The sequence below is a fragment of the Mustela nigripes genome, chromosome 4, assembly GCF_022355385.1.
Source record: "Mustela nigripes isolate SB6536 chromosome 4, MUSNIG.SB6536, whole genome shotgun sequence".
NCBI lineage: Eukaryota > Metazoa > Chordata > Mammalia > Carnivora > Mustelidae > Mustela > Mustela nigripes.
The window spans coordinates 108,853,200-108,867,428 of NC_081560.1; the positions used below are offsets into that span (position 1 = coordinate 108,853,200).

At 44.5% G+C, this 14,229-nt stretch overlaps 1 protein-coding gene across 1 annotated transcript in view; it reads left to right on the forward strand.

Annotated features, from left to right (window-relative positions):
• Nucleotides 1-14,229, forward strand: part of B3GALNT2 (beta-1,3-N-acetylgalactosaminyltransferase 2) — a 57,827-nt gene that overhangs the window by 27,091 nt on the left and 16,507 nt on the right. Inside the window, exon 5 of the mRNA XM_059397281.1 lies at nt 6,204-6,299. Within this exon, the coding sequence (XP_059253264.1) occupies nt 6,204-6,299 (96 nt within the window). The remainder of the gene's footprint in view (nt 1-6,203; nt 6,300-14,229) is intronic.

Below are 14,229 nucleotides of genomic sequence, written 5' to 3' on the forward strand. Positions count from 1 at the left end.
CTGAGAATCTCTTCTACCTTTTAAATGAAGTGTTTATCCATTTACATTTAATGCAGTTATTGAAGTGTTTTTGATTTTGCTCTTTATTCTACGATTTTCTGTTTCTGGTCCTCTTTCCTACCTTCTTTGGGTTTGAGTATTTTTTAGAATTCCATTTCAGTTTCTCTGTTGTCCTATCAGCTACAGCTCTTTGCACTCCTCTTTTTTATGTGTAGTTGACAGAAAGATTACAGTGTACATCCTATATTGTCATTTTTCTTAAAATTAATGTACGCATTCATGTAAAATATAAGATGAGTATAGTGTTATAACTTGTGCTTTAAATAGCTAAACATGTATTAAAGTAATCTAGAGGATCATCTTTTATATTTGCCCACACATTTACATTTCTAGTGCCCCTCATCCCTTCCTGAGTATTCAGGTTTTCTGAATGTGCAAGTTTACTGTAATGAATTTGATTCGTTTTCCTTTTTCTGAAAATGTTTTTATTTTGTCTTTATTCTGTCTCCCTCCCTCCCCTCCCCCTGTTTTCTTCTGGAGTATTTTCTGGATATAGAAAGTCTGGGTTGACTTCTTTTCTTTTCAGTATTTTAAAGATGCCGTTTTGATATTTTCTGACCTTCATTGTTTCTGGTGAGAAGCCAACTATCCTTCATATTGTTGTCCCTATGTATGGTATGTGTAAGTGGTGTTTTCGTCTGTTTGTCCTTGCTGCCTTTAAGATTTTCTTTTTATATTTGTTTGTTTGTTCTAAAGATTTTATTTATTCACTTGACAGAGAAAGACACAGGGAGAGAGGGAACACGAGCAGGGGGAGTGGGAGAGGGAGAAGCAGGCTTCCCGTTGAGCAGGGAGCCTGATGTGGGGCTCGATCCCAGGACCCTGAGATCATGATCTGAGCCAAAGTCAGAGGATTAACCCACTGAGCTACCCACGTGCCCCTTTGTATTTGGTTTTAAGCAGTTTGGTTGTGTTGTACCTTGGGTGTGGTTTATTCTTTCTGGCTGTGCTGCTCAGGGTTTGGCAACTTTCTTCTATCTGTAAATCTGTTTTTTACCAAATTTGAGAAACTTTCAGCTATTATTTCTTCAAAAAATTTTCCTCAGGCTCATTTTCTCCACTCTTTCTGGGATTCCAATTACCTGCATGTTAGACCTTTTGCCATTGTTCCACAGATCATGAGGCTGTGTCCATTTTTAAAAAATTCTTTCTGTTTTTCACATTTGATAATTCCTTCCATCTGGGTTCATATTGACAGACTCTTCTGCATCTCAGATCTGCTGTTGAACCTCACTGATGAGTGTATTTTAGATATTGTACTTCACAGTTCTTGCATGTCCCTTTAATTCTCTTTTGTAGTTTTATTTCTCTAAAATTTCCTGAGCTCATTCATTTTGAACATATTTTCTTTACAGGTTTGACCTTAGATGTAATAATGACTTTAAAATCCTGTCTGTTTAGTTTAATATTTGAATCATGTTGAGTTCTGTCTTTATTGATTATTGTCTTTTTTCTTGGGTATTGATTGGTTTGTCTTATATTAAGTACTTTGGATTGTATCCTAGATATTGTGAATAATTCATCACAGGATCTCTGGATCTATTATATTCCTTGAAGAGTATTGATTTTTGTTTTGTTTTGTCTTAGCAGGCAGTTAAATTGGCTAGCAGAAACTATTTTTGAGAGGGAGAGAGAGCACACAAGCGGAGAACAGCAGGCAGAGGGAGAGTCTGAAGAAGCAGGCTCCCCGCTGAGCAAGGAGCCCTATGTAGGGCTCCATCCCAGGACCCTGGGATCATGACCTGAGCCAAAGGCGGATGCTTAACCTACTGAACCAACCAGGCATCCCTCCTTTTGATCCATTTAATTGTCTTAGTATATGTTGCATTTTTTTTTTAACCATTCCTAATGTTTGAATTATCAGTGAAGAGGCTTGGCCCAGACAGTATTTTGATAATGTTGATTTATCTTTTAGTTGCCATATTGTTAGCCAAGAAGTTAATCTTTGTGCTCAAGGAAGGCCTATTCTAAGGTGGATGCTAATAGGTTGGCAGGTACTCAAAATACAAAAGGTATTACCACTGTATGGCCAAGAACTGGTGTTAATGAAAAAAATACGCATAATCCGCTAAAACCCCACAATCCTAAAATTCTGTGTGGTCTTCATAGCTTTAACTGAAGTTTCTCCTGTAATAAGGTGGCCTATAAGAATATGCATGAGAGAAGTAGGAAATGTTCTTGCCTGAAACAAACTGGGAAGGACTCAAAGAAAACAGTACAGGCATACCTCCGAGATACTGTGGGTTCGCTTCCAGACCACCACCAGAAAGCAAATGTCACAGGAAAGCAAGTCAAATGAACTTTTTGCTTGGTGCACCTGTAAGTTGTGTTTACACTTTACTATCGTCTATTACATGTGCCATAGTATTAATATTAATGCAAATGTCAAAAAAACAAGGCACATACCTTAATTTAAAAATACTTTATTGGGGGGCCCTGGGTGGCTCAGTTGGTTAAGCGACTGCCTTCGGCTCAGGTCATGATCCTAAAGTCCCAGGATCTAATCCCACACTGGGCTCCCTGCTCAGCAGGGAGTCTCCTTTTCCCCCTGACCCTCCCCCCCTTGTCTCTCGTTCTCTCTCATTCTCACTCTTTCAAATAAATAAATAATAAAATCTGAAAAATAATAATACTTTATTGGGGCACTGGGTGGCTCAGTTGTTAAGCATCTGCCTTCAGCTCAGGTCATGATCCCAGGGTCCTGAGATCAAGCCCGCATCTGAGCAGGGAGCCTGCTTCTCCCTCTCCTCCCTGCTTGTGCTCTCTCTTGCTATCTCTGTGTGTCTCTCTCTCAAGTAAATAAATAAAATCTTTTTTAAAAATAAAAATACTTTATTCCTAAAAAATGCTCACCATCATCTGACCTTTAACATGTCGTGATTTTTTTGCTGGTGGAGGGTCTTACTTTGATGTCCGTGGGTGCCGACTGACCATGGTAGCAGCTGCTGAAGGCTGGGGTGGCCAGGGCCATTTCTTAAAATAAGACAGCGTGAAGGTTGCCTCACTGGCTGACTCTTCCTTTCACAAATGATTTCTCTGTAGCACATGATGCTGCTCAATAGCATTCTCTCCGAATTAGAACTTCTTTCAGAATTGGGGTCCACTTCGTAAACCCTGCAGCTGCTGTATCAGCTATGTTCGTGCCGCATCCTAAATCCTTTGTCATTCCAGTGGTTTCATGGAGTCGTCACCCAGAGTCGCTTCCATCCCAGGAAACCACTTTGGTTGCTCACCCATAAGAAGCCAGTTCTTTTCCATGAAAGTTTCATCATGAGATCACGGCCATACGGCCACATCCTCGGGTTTCACTTCTAATTCTAGTTTTCTTGCTATTTCCACCACATCTGCGGTGACTTGAGCCTGTCAGAGTTCTCCATGAGGTCTGGAATCGGCTCCTTCCAGGTTCTGTTCATGTCGGTATTGGGCCTCTTCCCGGGACTCATGAATGTTGTCTATGGCACCTACAATGGTGAATCCTTTCAGGACACTTTGGGTTTACTTTGCCCAGATCCATCCGAGGAGTCTGTGGCAGTCTTTCAAAAGGTATTCCTTAAATAAAAAGACTTGAAGGTCGAAATGACTCCTTGATCCATGGGCTGCGGAACAGATGCGGTGTTAGCAGGCGTGGAAGCAACACTCATCTCGTATGTCTCTGTCAGGGCTCCTGGGTGATCAGGTACATTGTCACTGAGTAGTCATGTTTTGAAAGGAATATTTTCTTTCTGACAGTGGTCTCAGCAGTGGGTTTAAAATATCCAGAAACCACGCATAAACGGATGCACTGTCACCAAGGGTTGTAGTTGCATTCATAGGGCACAAGCAGAGTGGATTTAGCATAATTCTTAGGAGTCCTGGGATTTGCAGAACGGCAGATGAGCGCGCACCCTCAAGTCACCAGCTGCATGAGCCCCAGCAAGAGAGTCGGCCTGTCCTTTGAGGCTTCGAAGCCAGGCGTTGACTTCTCTCTAGCTAGGAAAGTTGCAAGTCGGTCTCCTTCTAGCAGAAGGCTGCTTTGTCTACACACCGATAATCTGTCTGTCAGTATAGCCACCTTCCTGAATGACCTCTGCTTCGTCTCCTGGAGAACTTGCTGCGGCTTCTCCATCAGCACCTTCGGCCTCACCTGGCACTTTGAGGTTATGGAGACATTTTCCATCCTTACGCCTCTGCACCCACCTCTGCTGGCTTCCGGCTCTTCTCCCGCAGCTTCCTCGCCTCTCTCAGCCTTCATGGAATTGAAGTCAGAGCCTTCCTCTGGATTGGGCTTTGACTTAAGGCGACGGTATGGCTGGTTTTGCCCTCTGTCCAGATGACGACTCTGTATCAGCAAGAAGGGTGTTCCACTTCACATGTTCCCTGGAGAGGCCCTTAGAGTTTCCCTCAGGAACTTTTCCTTTGTGTTCGCAAAGAAGAACGAGAGGCCCAGCTTTCAGCCTATCTCTGCTTTCAACTTGCCTTCTTCATTAAGCTTTATCACACTAGCTTTGTGTGTATGTGTGTGTGTGTGTTAACTTGGCTTGTATTATAATTTATTTAACTCTTAGGTAATTAATTAGGATATAATGTATTTTTTGTTTCAGGGATACAGGCCTGTGACTCATCAATCTTACATATACCCAGTGCTCATTACAACATATACCCTCCCCAATGTCCATCACCCTGTTACCCCAACCTCCCACCTCCTTCCCTCCAGCAGTCCTCAGTTTGTCTCCTAAGATTAAGAGTCTCTTATGGTTTGTCTCCCTCTCTGGTTTCATGTTGTTTTATTTTTTCCCTGTTTTCCCCTATGAGCCTTTGCCTTGTTTCTCAAATTCCTCATGTCAGTGAGATCATATGATAATTGTCTTTCTCTGATTGACTTATTTTGCTTGGTATATTACCCTCTCATTCCATCCATGTCATTGCAAATGGCAAGATTTCATTTTTTTTTAAGATTTTTATTTATTTATTTGACAGAGGTCACAGGTAGACAGAGGCAGGCACAGAGAAAGGAGGAAGCAGGCTCCCTGCTGAGCAGAGAGCCTGATGTGGGACTCAATCCCAGGACCCTGAGATCATGACCTGAGCCGAAGGCAGAGGTTTTAACCCACTGAGCCACCCAGGTGCCCCAGCAAGATTTCATTTTTGATGGCTGCATAATATTCCATTGTATGTATCCCCCACATCTTCTTTCTCTATTCATCTGTCAGTGGACGTCTGGGCTCTTCCCATCGTTTGACTATTGTGGACCACACTAGCTTCTGATTTAGAGTGAGAGACAGGCACCTCTTCCTTTCACTTGAACACTTATTGTAGAGGTATTAAGTGGCTGAATTTCAATATTGTGTCTCAGGGAATAGGGGAGGCCCAAGGAGAGGGAGCGGGGTGAGGAAGTGCTGGTCAGTGGGTTTATCAGGTAAGTTTGCCATCTTATTTGGGAGCAGTTCGTGGCTCCCCCACAATTAAAGCAGTATCACAGATCACCAAAGCACAAACACAGTAATAATGGAAAAATGTGAAATACACAAGAATGACCAAAATGTGACACAGAGACACAAAGTGAGCAAATGCTGTCAGAAGAATGGCGTCTCTGGACTCGTTCACTGCGGGGTTGCCACAGATTGTAAAAAACACTGTGCAAAGCGCCTTAGAGCCAAGTGCCGTTAACGAGGAGTACCTAGAGACACAGTGGGAATCAGCCTTCTTTTATGTTCCTTTTTTGTGTCTGTGCCATTTTTTTCTTGTAAAGGTTCTTTCTGAATGGGGGTAGGGGGGCTCCTGCAGTACCTTTGTTCTGTGTAGAAAGATGTGATCTTTCAGTTTCTTCTTAACCTTTGGGATTAAGCCTAATAATTCGTCTTGACTTAACACCTCATGCTTCCCCTAATGCTCCTCATTTCAAGGTGGGCTTTTTTTTTAAGGTTATGTGGATTTTATTTCATGTTTTAGAACTTTAGGATAGATTTTGTTACCTTAAATAGCTACATAATAACTGTGACTGTGCTGGAAAACACGATGGTGTCTCAGCATCAGGAGATGCATAATAACCCCGGTTGGGGCCATCGAGGATTAAGCTGCCCAAGACAGAAAATACTGGAAAACTTGCTGCATACACAGTGTCTAACACAAAATCTTACTTTTTGACCTTCCACCCCCGTTTGCAGGAGGCTCTCTTCGTGGCCCGTTTCAGCCCCCCGAGCTGCGGCGTGCAGGTGAACAGGTTGTGGTACAAGCCTGTGGAGCAGTTCATCCTACCCGAGGTACGGGGTGGAGGGGCAGGGCCGCGGGGCCGCACGGCCACCACAGGCCTGGCACTGTGCTCTCGAGGCCGCCGGTTGACACTTCGTTGTGCCGGCGCAGCCCTTTAGGGCACTGGGTGAGGCCACCAGCTCTGTGCCCAGATGACAAAGCGTAGCACCCGGTACCGTCCCTTCCCTCGGCTCCGGGACATCTCAGCTGTCCCCACAGCGCCCCTTTGGACAGGCACTGCCTGGCTCACTCAGTGGACTGAGAACCACATGACGGTTCTAGTGACGAAGAATGGTTATAAGTACAGACTTATGGAAGTCGAGTAACTCGAGTTACTGGAGTTTGAGTAACTCGGCCATTTACTTATCTAGAGGGCCCAGGTGGTTGGTGCAGGTGGGATAATTGCAGAGACGGGCCACATTTCCAAGACAAATAAAACTTCTCAAGGTTGTGGAACATGTCAGAAAATACAGCTGTCCTGTTCTAGGTCCTTCTAGGTCCAGTCTTGAGTAAATGGGTCCTAGAGATCCTCTCCCCTACCTGCCAGGTGGCCACATCAGCCTGTGGTTAAGCCGTAGGGTGGTTTCTGAGCATGGAGTGGTGGGCGAGAAAGGATTACTCAGCCATGCAGCTCGGCCTCTCCAGGCCGGTCTAGTCTAGTCTGAGTACATTCCTCAGGCTTTGGAACCACATAGGGGTCAGTTTCCCAAGCATCTCTGGGAGCCACCATAGATCACCTGTGGAGTTTGTCCTGCAACGTCAAAGCTGAGCTAAAACATGGAAACCAGACCTGAGACCAGCTCTACCGATAAAACGAGAAACATTTTCCTGCCACGGGTGTCATGGGTTCTGTTTGCCTTACACAACGCGTCTCATCATGTGCTGTGGGTCTTTGGCGTTCAGTACAAGTAGTTGAAACTATGTATGTCAGCTCTGTAGATGCGAACGGCATCTCCTTCATTTCACCTGTACATGGACTTCTGCTCAAAAAACATTTATTTTTTTAAAGATCATATTTATTTATTTATTTATTTGAGAAAGAGAGAGAGAGAGAACACAGGCAAACACATGAGCGGGGGAGGGGGCAGAGTATGTCCCCAGCAAAAGTATTTTTACTTTTAACCAAGAGCAGTAGTTTAGCTAAGTCGTGTTCCCTCAGTGTTGGATCTCAGGTTTTGAAGGAAGCCAGAAAATGTTTGAGAAATTAGTGTGTGCCAAGCACTGGGGCTCTGTGAGGACACAGTGAGAGATCCCTGCCCTGAGAGCAGCTGCTGTCCTGGAGAGGAGCTGGCCCCCAGCCAGTACTTAGCTGACCTCATGCCAGGCACGATGGGAGCCGTTGTCCCGGATTAACTAGTACGAAGCCCCCTGAGGTTGTCCCGAATTAACTAGTACACAAACTCCCTGAGGTTGTCCCAGATTAACTAGTACACAAGCTCCCCGAGGTGGGAAGCAAGTCCTCAGTGAGCTTTCTGCTCAGAATGGGCGTGGGCAGTGACCCAGGTTTTCTGTGGTTGCTAGAACCCTTCCCAGAGGGACAGTCCTGCTACTCCGAGGAGCCCGGGACACTGGTGTTGTGTCAGGTGGTCTTGGAGCGGTCTGAAGGCTGGTGTAGAGTGGATTTGCCCAAAAAAGGCTTCGGGGTTGGCATGAGTAGGAAAGAGAAAAATGACGTACCAGGGAGTAAGTACGTGAGGGCATGTTTGGGAGCAGGTGTCCGAGCAGGCGGCCGTGGGTGCAGTACCAGCGGGTCCAGGCAGCCCGGGGTCGGTGTGGCTTGTGCAAGCCGTTCAGCCTCACTACATCCATCCCTCATCCGTAAGATGGGGCTACGCCAGCCGGTTGAGAGGCTCATTCCAGGAACTAAATGATCTTCAGACCTGCATAATGCCAGAACATGCCGCCACATAGTAAGCGTTCAGGAGATAAATGCACACTGTCCTCGTTCGTGCTGCCACTCACCGGGACTTCTGGGACCCGTTGTTCAAGAGCAGAGTCTCTCCCGCCAGGGGCACTTAGCAATGCCCAGGGACTCGCTCAGGATTACAGCTGGGTGTGCAGTGCTTCTGGCATCTAGAGGCCAACAGTGCTGCTGGACATCCTACAACACACACACAAGCCCCCACAACAAAGAATTATCTGGCTCATGATGGTGACGTTGAGAAACTTTCAGAGGAAGGAGTCATGGTGTGGGGCGAAGAAGAAGAAAATCAGCTTTAATACCTCAGTCTAACCACAGCATTACAGAGTCTGCCTCATTGTCTTGGTCAGTCTTCTAGATCAAATTACAGATTTTTTAAAAAGATTTTATGCACAAGAGCGCAAACAGGCAGAGTGGCAGCCAGAGGGAGAGAGAGAAGCAGGCTCCCCACTGAGCAGGGACTCCCAATGCAGGGGCTCAATCCCAGGACCCTGGGATCATGACCTGAGCCAAAGGCAGAGGCTTAAGCAACTAAGCCATCCAAGTGCCCCTAGAGGTACAAATTTTGCATTCGGCTCGGTTCATGATCCCAGGATCCTAGGATCAAGCCTCATGTGCATCTCCCTGCTCAATGGGGACTCTGCCAGCCTGCTTCTCCCTCTGGCCCTCCTCCTCCCTCGTCCTCTCTTTCTCTGTCGCTCTTTCTGTCCCTCTCCCCACTCGTGCTCTCTCCTTCTCTCTCTCAAAATGAATAAATAAAATCTTTTTTAAAAAACAGTTTAGCTGGGACGCCTGGGTGGCTCAGTTGGTTAAGCAGCTGCCTTCGGCTCAGGTCATGATCGCAGCGTCCTGGGATCGAGTCCCACATCGGGCTCCTTGCTCAGGGGGGAGCCTGCTTCTCCCTCTGCCTCTGCCTGCCATTCTGTCTGCCTGTGCTCGCTCTCTCCCCTTCTCTCTCTCTGATAAATAAATAAAATCTTTAAAAAAAAAAAAAACAGTTTGGCTAATCCACAAAAATTATTACTTTCCCTTAGAATGTCCTTATTCTTAGGAAATACATGTTAGAGTACTCAAGTGTTTAACAACCAACAAGAACAGAAAAGGACATTTATACAGACAGGAAAAGCAGATATGGCCAAATGTTAACAGCTGGTGAGTCTAGGTGATCTGGGGTTAATTTTAGCTTTTCTGTAGATTTGAAGTTTTTCAAAATAACTGGGTTGAGGCAAGGACTGGACTATGTATGTAGTAGGAGATGCTAATGATGGTATGGTAAGTGGCCATTTTGGTTAAGATATTTCATGGCTACAGCCTTGTGAGCTTTATTTCACTTGAAGCTTTAAGCTAAATTGACTTTTTATTTTTCATTACTATTGAGTAATGTTTTTTTCTTTTAAAAATGTGCCATTATTTAACAGTGACTATACCCAGGGGTGAGGAGGTAGGATTATGGATGATTTTTGTTTTCTCCTTTTTGTGCATTTTCTGAATATTCTGTAATAAATACATATTAGCTTTATAAAAACAACTTTTTAAAAAATTCCTTCCTTTACAGAAAAATTCTGTTTTTGTTGAAACCATGTTTAATTGTACATAGATGCTCATTTTTGCTGACTCAAGCCTAATTGGGTTTATTGGCACAGAAAAAATGATAGTGATGAATGATTTGCCTGCATGTCATCAGCAAAGAATGACGAAGACAAACATCATTTATGCCATTTTTCAAGAGAATAGTAGACGATTTGCCTATCGTCTTACTCCCTCTGTGCCTCCCGGCCTCCTGGAGTAACATGTCAGCAGTACAGCTTGTCAAGTAAGCAAAGCTCTTGTAGTGTTTTCATCTTGTGACTCACCAAAGCATAAATCTTGGTGGGAGTCACAGATTTAAATGGAGACTGCTGTGCGCATCTCTTAAAATATTTATTTCTCTAATTTTGTATTTTCCTTACTGTTGCAGTTGAAACCTGAAACTAATTTTGATTAAAAAAAAAAAAAAAGACTATTTTTGTTCCCCTGAGCCACTAGAGACATCACTGTTGGCCATGTGGGTACTTGCACTGTTGGTGACAGTTGACATTCCTTAGATGTCATTTCCCCAATCCATAAAAAATATGTTAAGTGCTAAAGTAGTATATAGATTTAAGCTACTCTGTTGGTTTGGATGGGAAGTTAGAAACATGGCACAAGGGAATTAACATGTGAAAGGGCTTGCTGAGAGCAAGCTTACTGGTGAGATCATTTATGAGCTCTTTCTGTAGCCCACACGGGGCTGTTGCCTGGCTTCTGTTTTGGTTTTACGGTCTCAGCAGGGAATTGCCACAAACAAATTGTTCCTCTTCTGAAGAGATCCCTAGCTTTCTGATGACTTTGTATCGGAATGTAGAAGGCAGGCCTGTGAGAGAAGGGAGAACCAGAGCTTCAGCTGTGCTGCGGAGCAGGAGCAGGTACAGAAAAGGGAGGCTAGATTCAGCTCCTCCCTTCCCCGGTCACCGCTGGCTTGTGGAAGTGCAGGGAAGACACCAGGACTGTGTTGCGGGCCGATGAGTTTTTCGGGCAGTTACCCAGGATAGTCCACAGTGTTGATGCTGTGTCATATCCCAGTCACAAAGTTACTGCAGCCGGGCACTAGCTGGAGCCACTGTGAAACAGCAGGGTCAGCTCAGCGGACAGGACAGAATGACTTGACTTATCTTCGTACTTTCTAGATTCATAGTTTCAAGGTGAAGCATTTTTATTGGGTCATGATAGCCTTTACTTTTGGGATGGATCATCTGAAACGACAGGCCCGTGATCCCACTGCCAACTCCAGGGGACACTTTGTGTCCTTCACTTCGTTGATTGCATTTTTCTCTTAGCTTATATGATCTGCCTTCTTTTTGGTCCAGCCACATCTGGCCCAGTCTTTCTTCCCAGTGTACTTTATCATCTCCTCTCTCACTTTCCTCTTTCCTTCAGAGATTTTATTTTTAAGTGATCTCTACACCCAGCGTGGGGCTCGAACTCACAACCCTGGGATCAAGAGTCGTATGCTGCACGGACTGAGCCAGCCAGGCGCCCCTCTCAATTTCCTCTTAATCATTAGGATTTGATACCCAGGTTTCTGTTGTTTTACTCCTTCCTCAGCAATTGTATCCATTACCGCCTGTTCGGTCATGGCTCTTGAATCCAGCTACGGCTCACATTTCTCTAAAGTGAATTAGAGAAATTCTAATTTCTTCTCCATACGGGTGTCCCAGGGGCTTTCTGATGCTAAGATCATCCCGTCCGTCCTCATCTCCCCTGTATTTCAGTCTTGGATAGCGGTATCTCCTTTTTCTCAGGCGCCCAAACCAGAATCGTGGGATTTACCCTCAACTCTCATATCCAGGCACTCACTAAATCCTATCAGTTCTTCCGCCTGGATGTATTTGGTACCAGTTCTCCCAAACTTTATCACTATTCAAACAGCAACCTCTTTGACCTTGGCCATGGACACTTATAATGACACATGTTGCCAGAGGCAAGGGAAACAGAAGCAGAAATGAACTGTTGGGACTTCATCAAGATGAAAATCTTCTGCACAGTGAAGGAAACAGTCAACAGAACTAAAAGGCAGTCCACAGACTAGGAGAAGATATTTGCAAATGACATGTCTGATAAACGGTTGGTATCCAAAACCAAATAATCCTGTTAAGTGGACCATGGGTGGAGTGCCTGGGTGGTTAAATGTTGGTTAAACGTCTGGTTGATTAAACGGTTGGTTAAACGTTGGTTAAACGTCTGCCTTCTGCTCAGGTCATGGTCCTGGCATCAGGTCGCATGTCAGGCTCCCTGCTCAGTGGGGAGTCTGCTTCCCTCCCGCCCCTTCCCCTGCTCAAGCTCTCTTTCTCTGAAGTATATAAAATTTTGAAAAGAAATGGGCAGAAGACATGAATAGACACTTTTCCAAAGAAGACATCTGATGGCTAACAGACAGATGAAAAGACGTTCCACATCACTCACCAGCAGGAAAAACACAAATCAGAACCATGGTGAGGGGCGCCTGGGTGGTTCAGTCGGTTAAGCGACCAGCTCTTGATTTCAGCTTAGGTCATGATCTCGGAGCCTGGGGATCGAACCCCATGTTGGGCTCCGCGCTCAATGGGGAGTCTACCTCTCTCCATCTCCCTTGGCCCCTTCCCCTGCTTGCACACGCTCACATTCATGCTGTTAGATAAATAAATTTTTTAAAAAATGAGATACTACCTTATACCTGTCAGAATGGCTAAAATTAACAACACAAGAAAATAGGTGTTGGTGAGGATGCAGAGAAAGGAGAGACCTCCCACACTGTTGGTGGGAACACAGGCTGGTGTAGGCACTCTGGAAAACAGTGTGGCGGCTCCTCAGAAAGTTGAAAATAGAGCTACCCTATGACCCAGCAATCACACTATTGGGTCTTTACCGAAAGGTACAAAAATACAGATTCGACGGGGCACCTGTATCCCAGTATTTGTAGCAGCATTATGTCACACACACAGGAGTATTGTTCAACCATCAAAAAGAACGAAATGTTACCATTTGCAGTGATGTGTATGGAGCTAGAGATTGTAATGCCGAGTGAAAGAAGTCAAAGAACGACAAATACCATATGATTTCACTCATACGTGGAATTTAAGAAACAAAACAGATGAACCTATGGTGGGGGAGGAGGGAAACAAACCATAGGAGACTCATAACAATAGAGAACAAACTGAGGGTTGATAGAGGGAGGTGGGTGGGGGCTGGGCTAGGTGGGTGATGGGCATTAAGAGGGGCACTAGTTGTGACAGGCACTGCGTGTTGTATGTAAGGGATGGATCACTGAATTCTGAAACCGATATTGCACTGCATGTTAACTAACTAGAATTTAAATAAATTTTTTTAAAAATTTTATTACTGTTAAAGTTTTAGAGGAATGTATACAAGGGCAGGAGGCTGTTTTGCCAGAAGAAAGACACATGATTAACCCAGAGCAGTTGCACGTTACCAAGGGTCTTGGACTTAGCTTTCAGGTTCTAGCACTGACCTTCCAGTTAGTTCGCATAGAGATGACCAGAGTCTCACTGAATGAAACTGAATAAATTCACAGAAGACCGGTTTGTAAACCAGAGTACCTATTTATTCATCTTTAATAGGTATTAGCTTATTAGATTTGAAAGTCATGACCCCTGTCTGGGAACCTCCTTACTGAGATGTCAGACACCAAAAACCCAACTCAGAGCAGTACTGGGTTTGATCCTTGGCTTTGCTTACAGGAGTGGGATGTGCTTGTTTCCAAGAGCTGGCTCGCTCAGGCGCGATATGACTGGAATGGTCGGTGTCTTCCCATTCCTGCATCTCCCTCCCACTAGACATTGCTCCGTTGCCCAGATTCCTCTCTCAGATTTCTTTCTCAGCCCAGCTTTTGTATAGGAATATACTTGATCTGTTGTTTTGAGGTAGTGAGTTTACTAATTAAGCTTCAATCTCAGAGCCTTCTCAGTTATCAGAGACATTGTTCCCTTTATGCATTTAATTATTCAACTCAGAAGGCAGTCTTTTTTTCCTTTTTTTATGGAGATATAATTGACACATAACATACTCATTTCAGGTGTACAGCATAATGATTGGTTATTGCGGTATGATCACACCGAGTCTAGTTAACATCCACCACCACGGTTACATTTCTTCTCTTATGAGAACTTTTAAGATCTCCTCACTTAGCAGTTTTCAGATATACAACATTATTAACTGCTCATCATGCTGTACATTACATCTCCAGGACCTACTATTTTACAGCTGGAAATTTGCACCTTTTCACCCCCTTCTGGCAACCACCTGTCTGATACTCGGTATGTAAGAGTTCAGTGTTTCAGTTTTTGGTTTTTAGAAACATGTTGGATTCCACATATAAGTGAAGTCATACTGTGTTTGTCTTTCTCTGACTGATTTCACTTAGCATAACGACCTCAAGATCCATCCATGTTGGAAATGGCAAGGTTTCCTTCCTTTTATGGCTGTATAATATTCCTGTGTGTGTG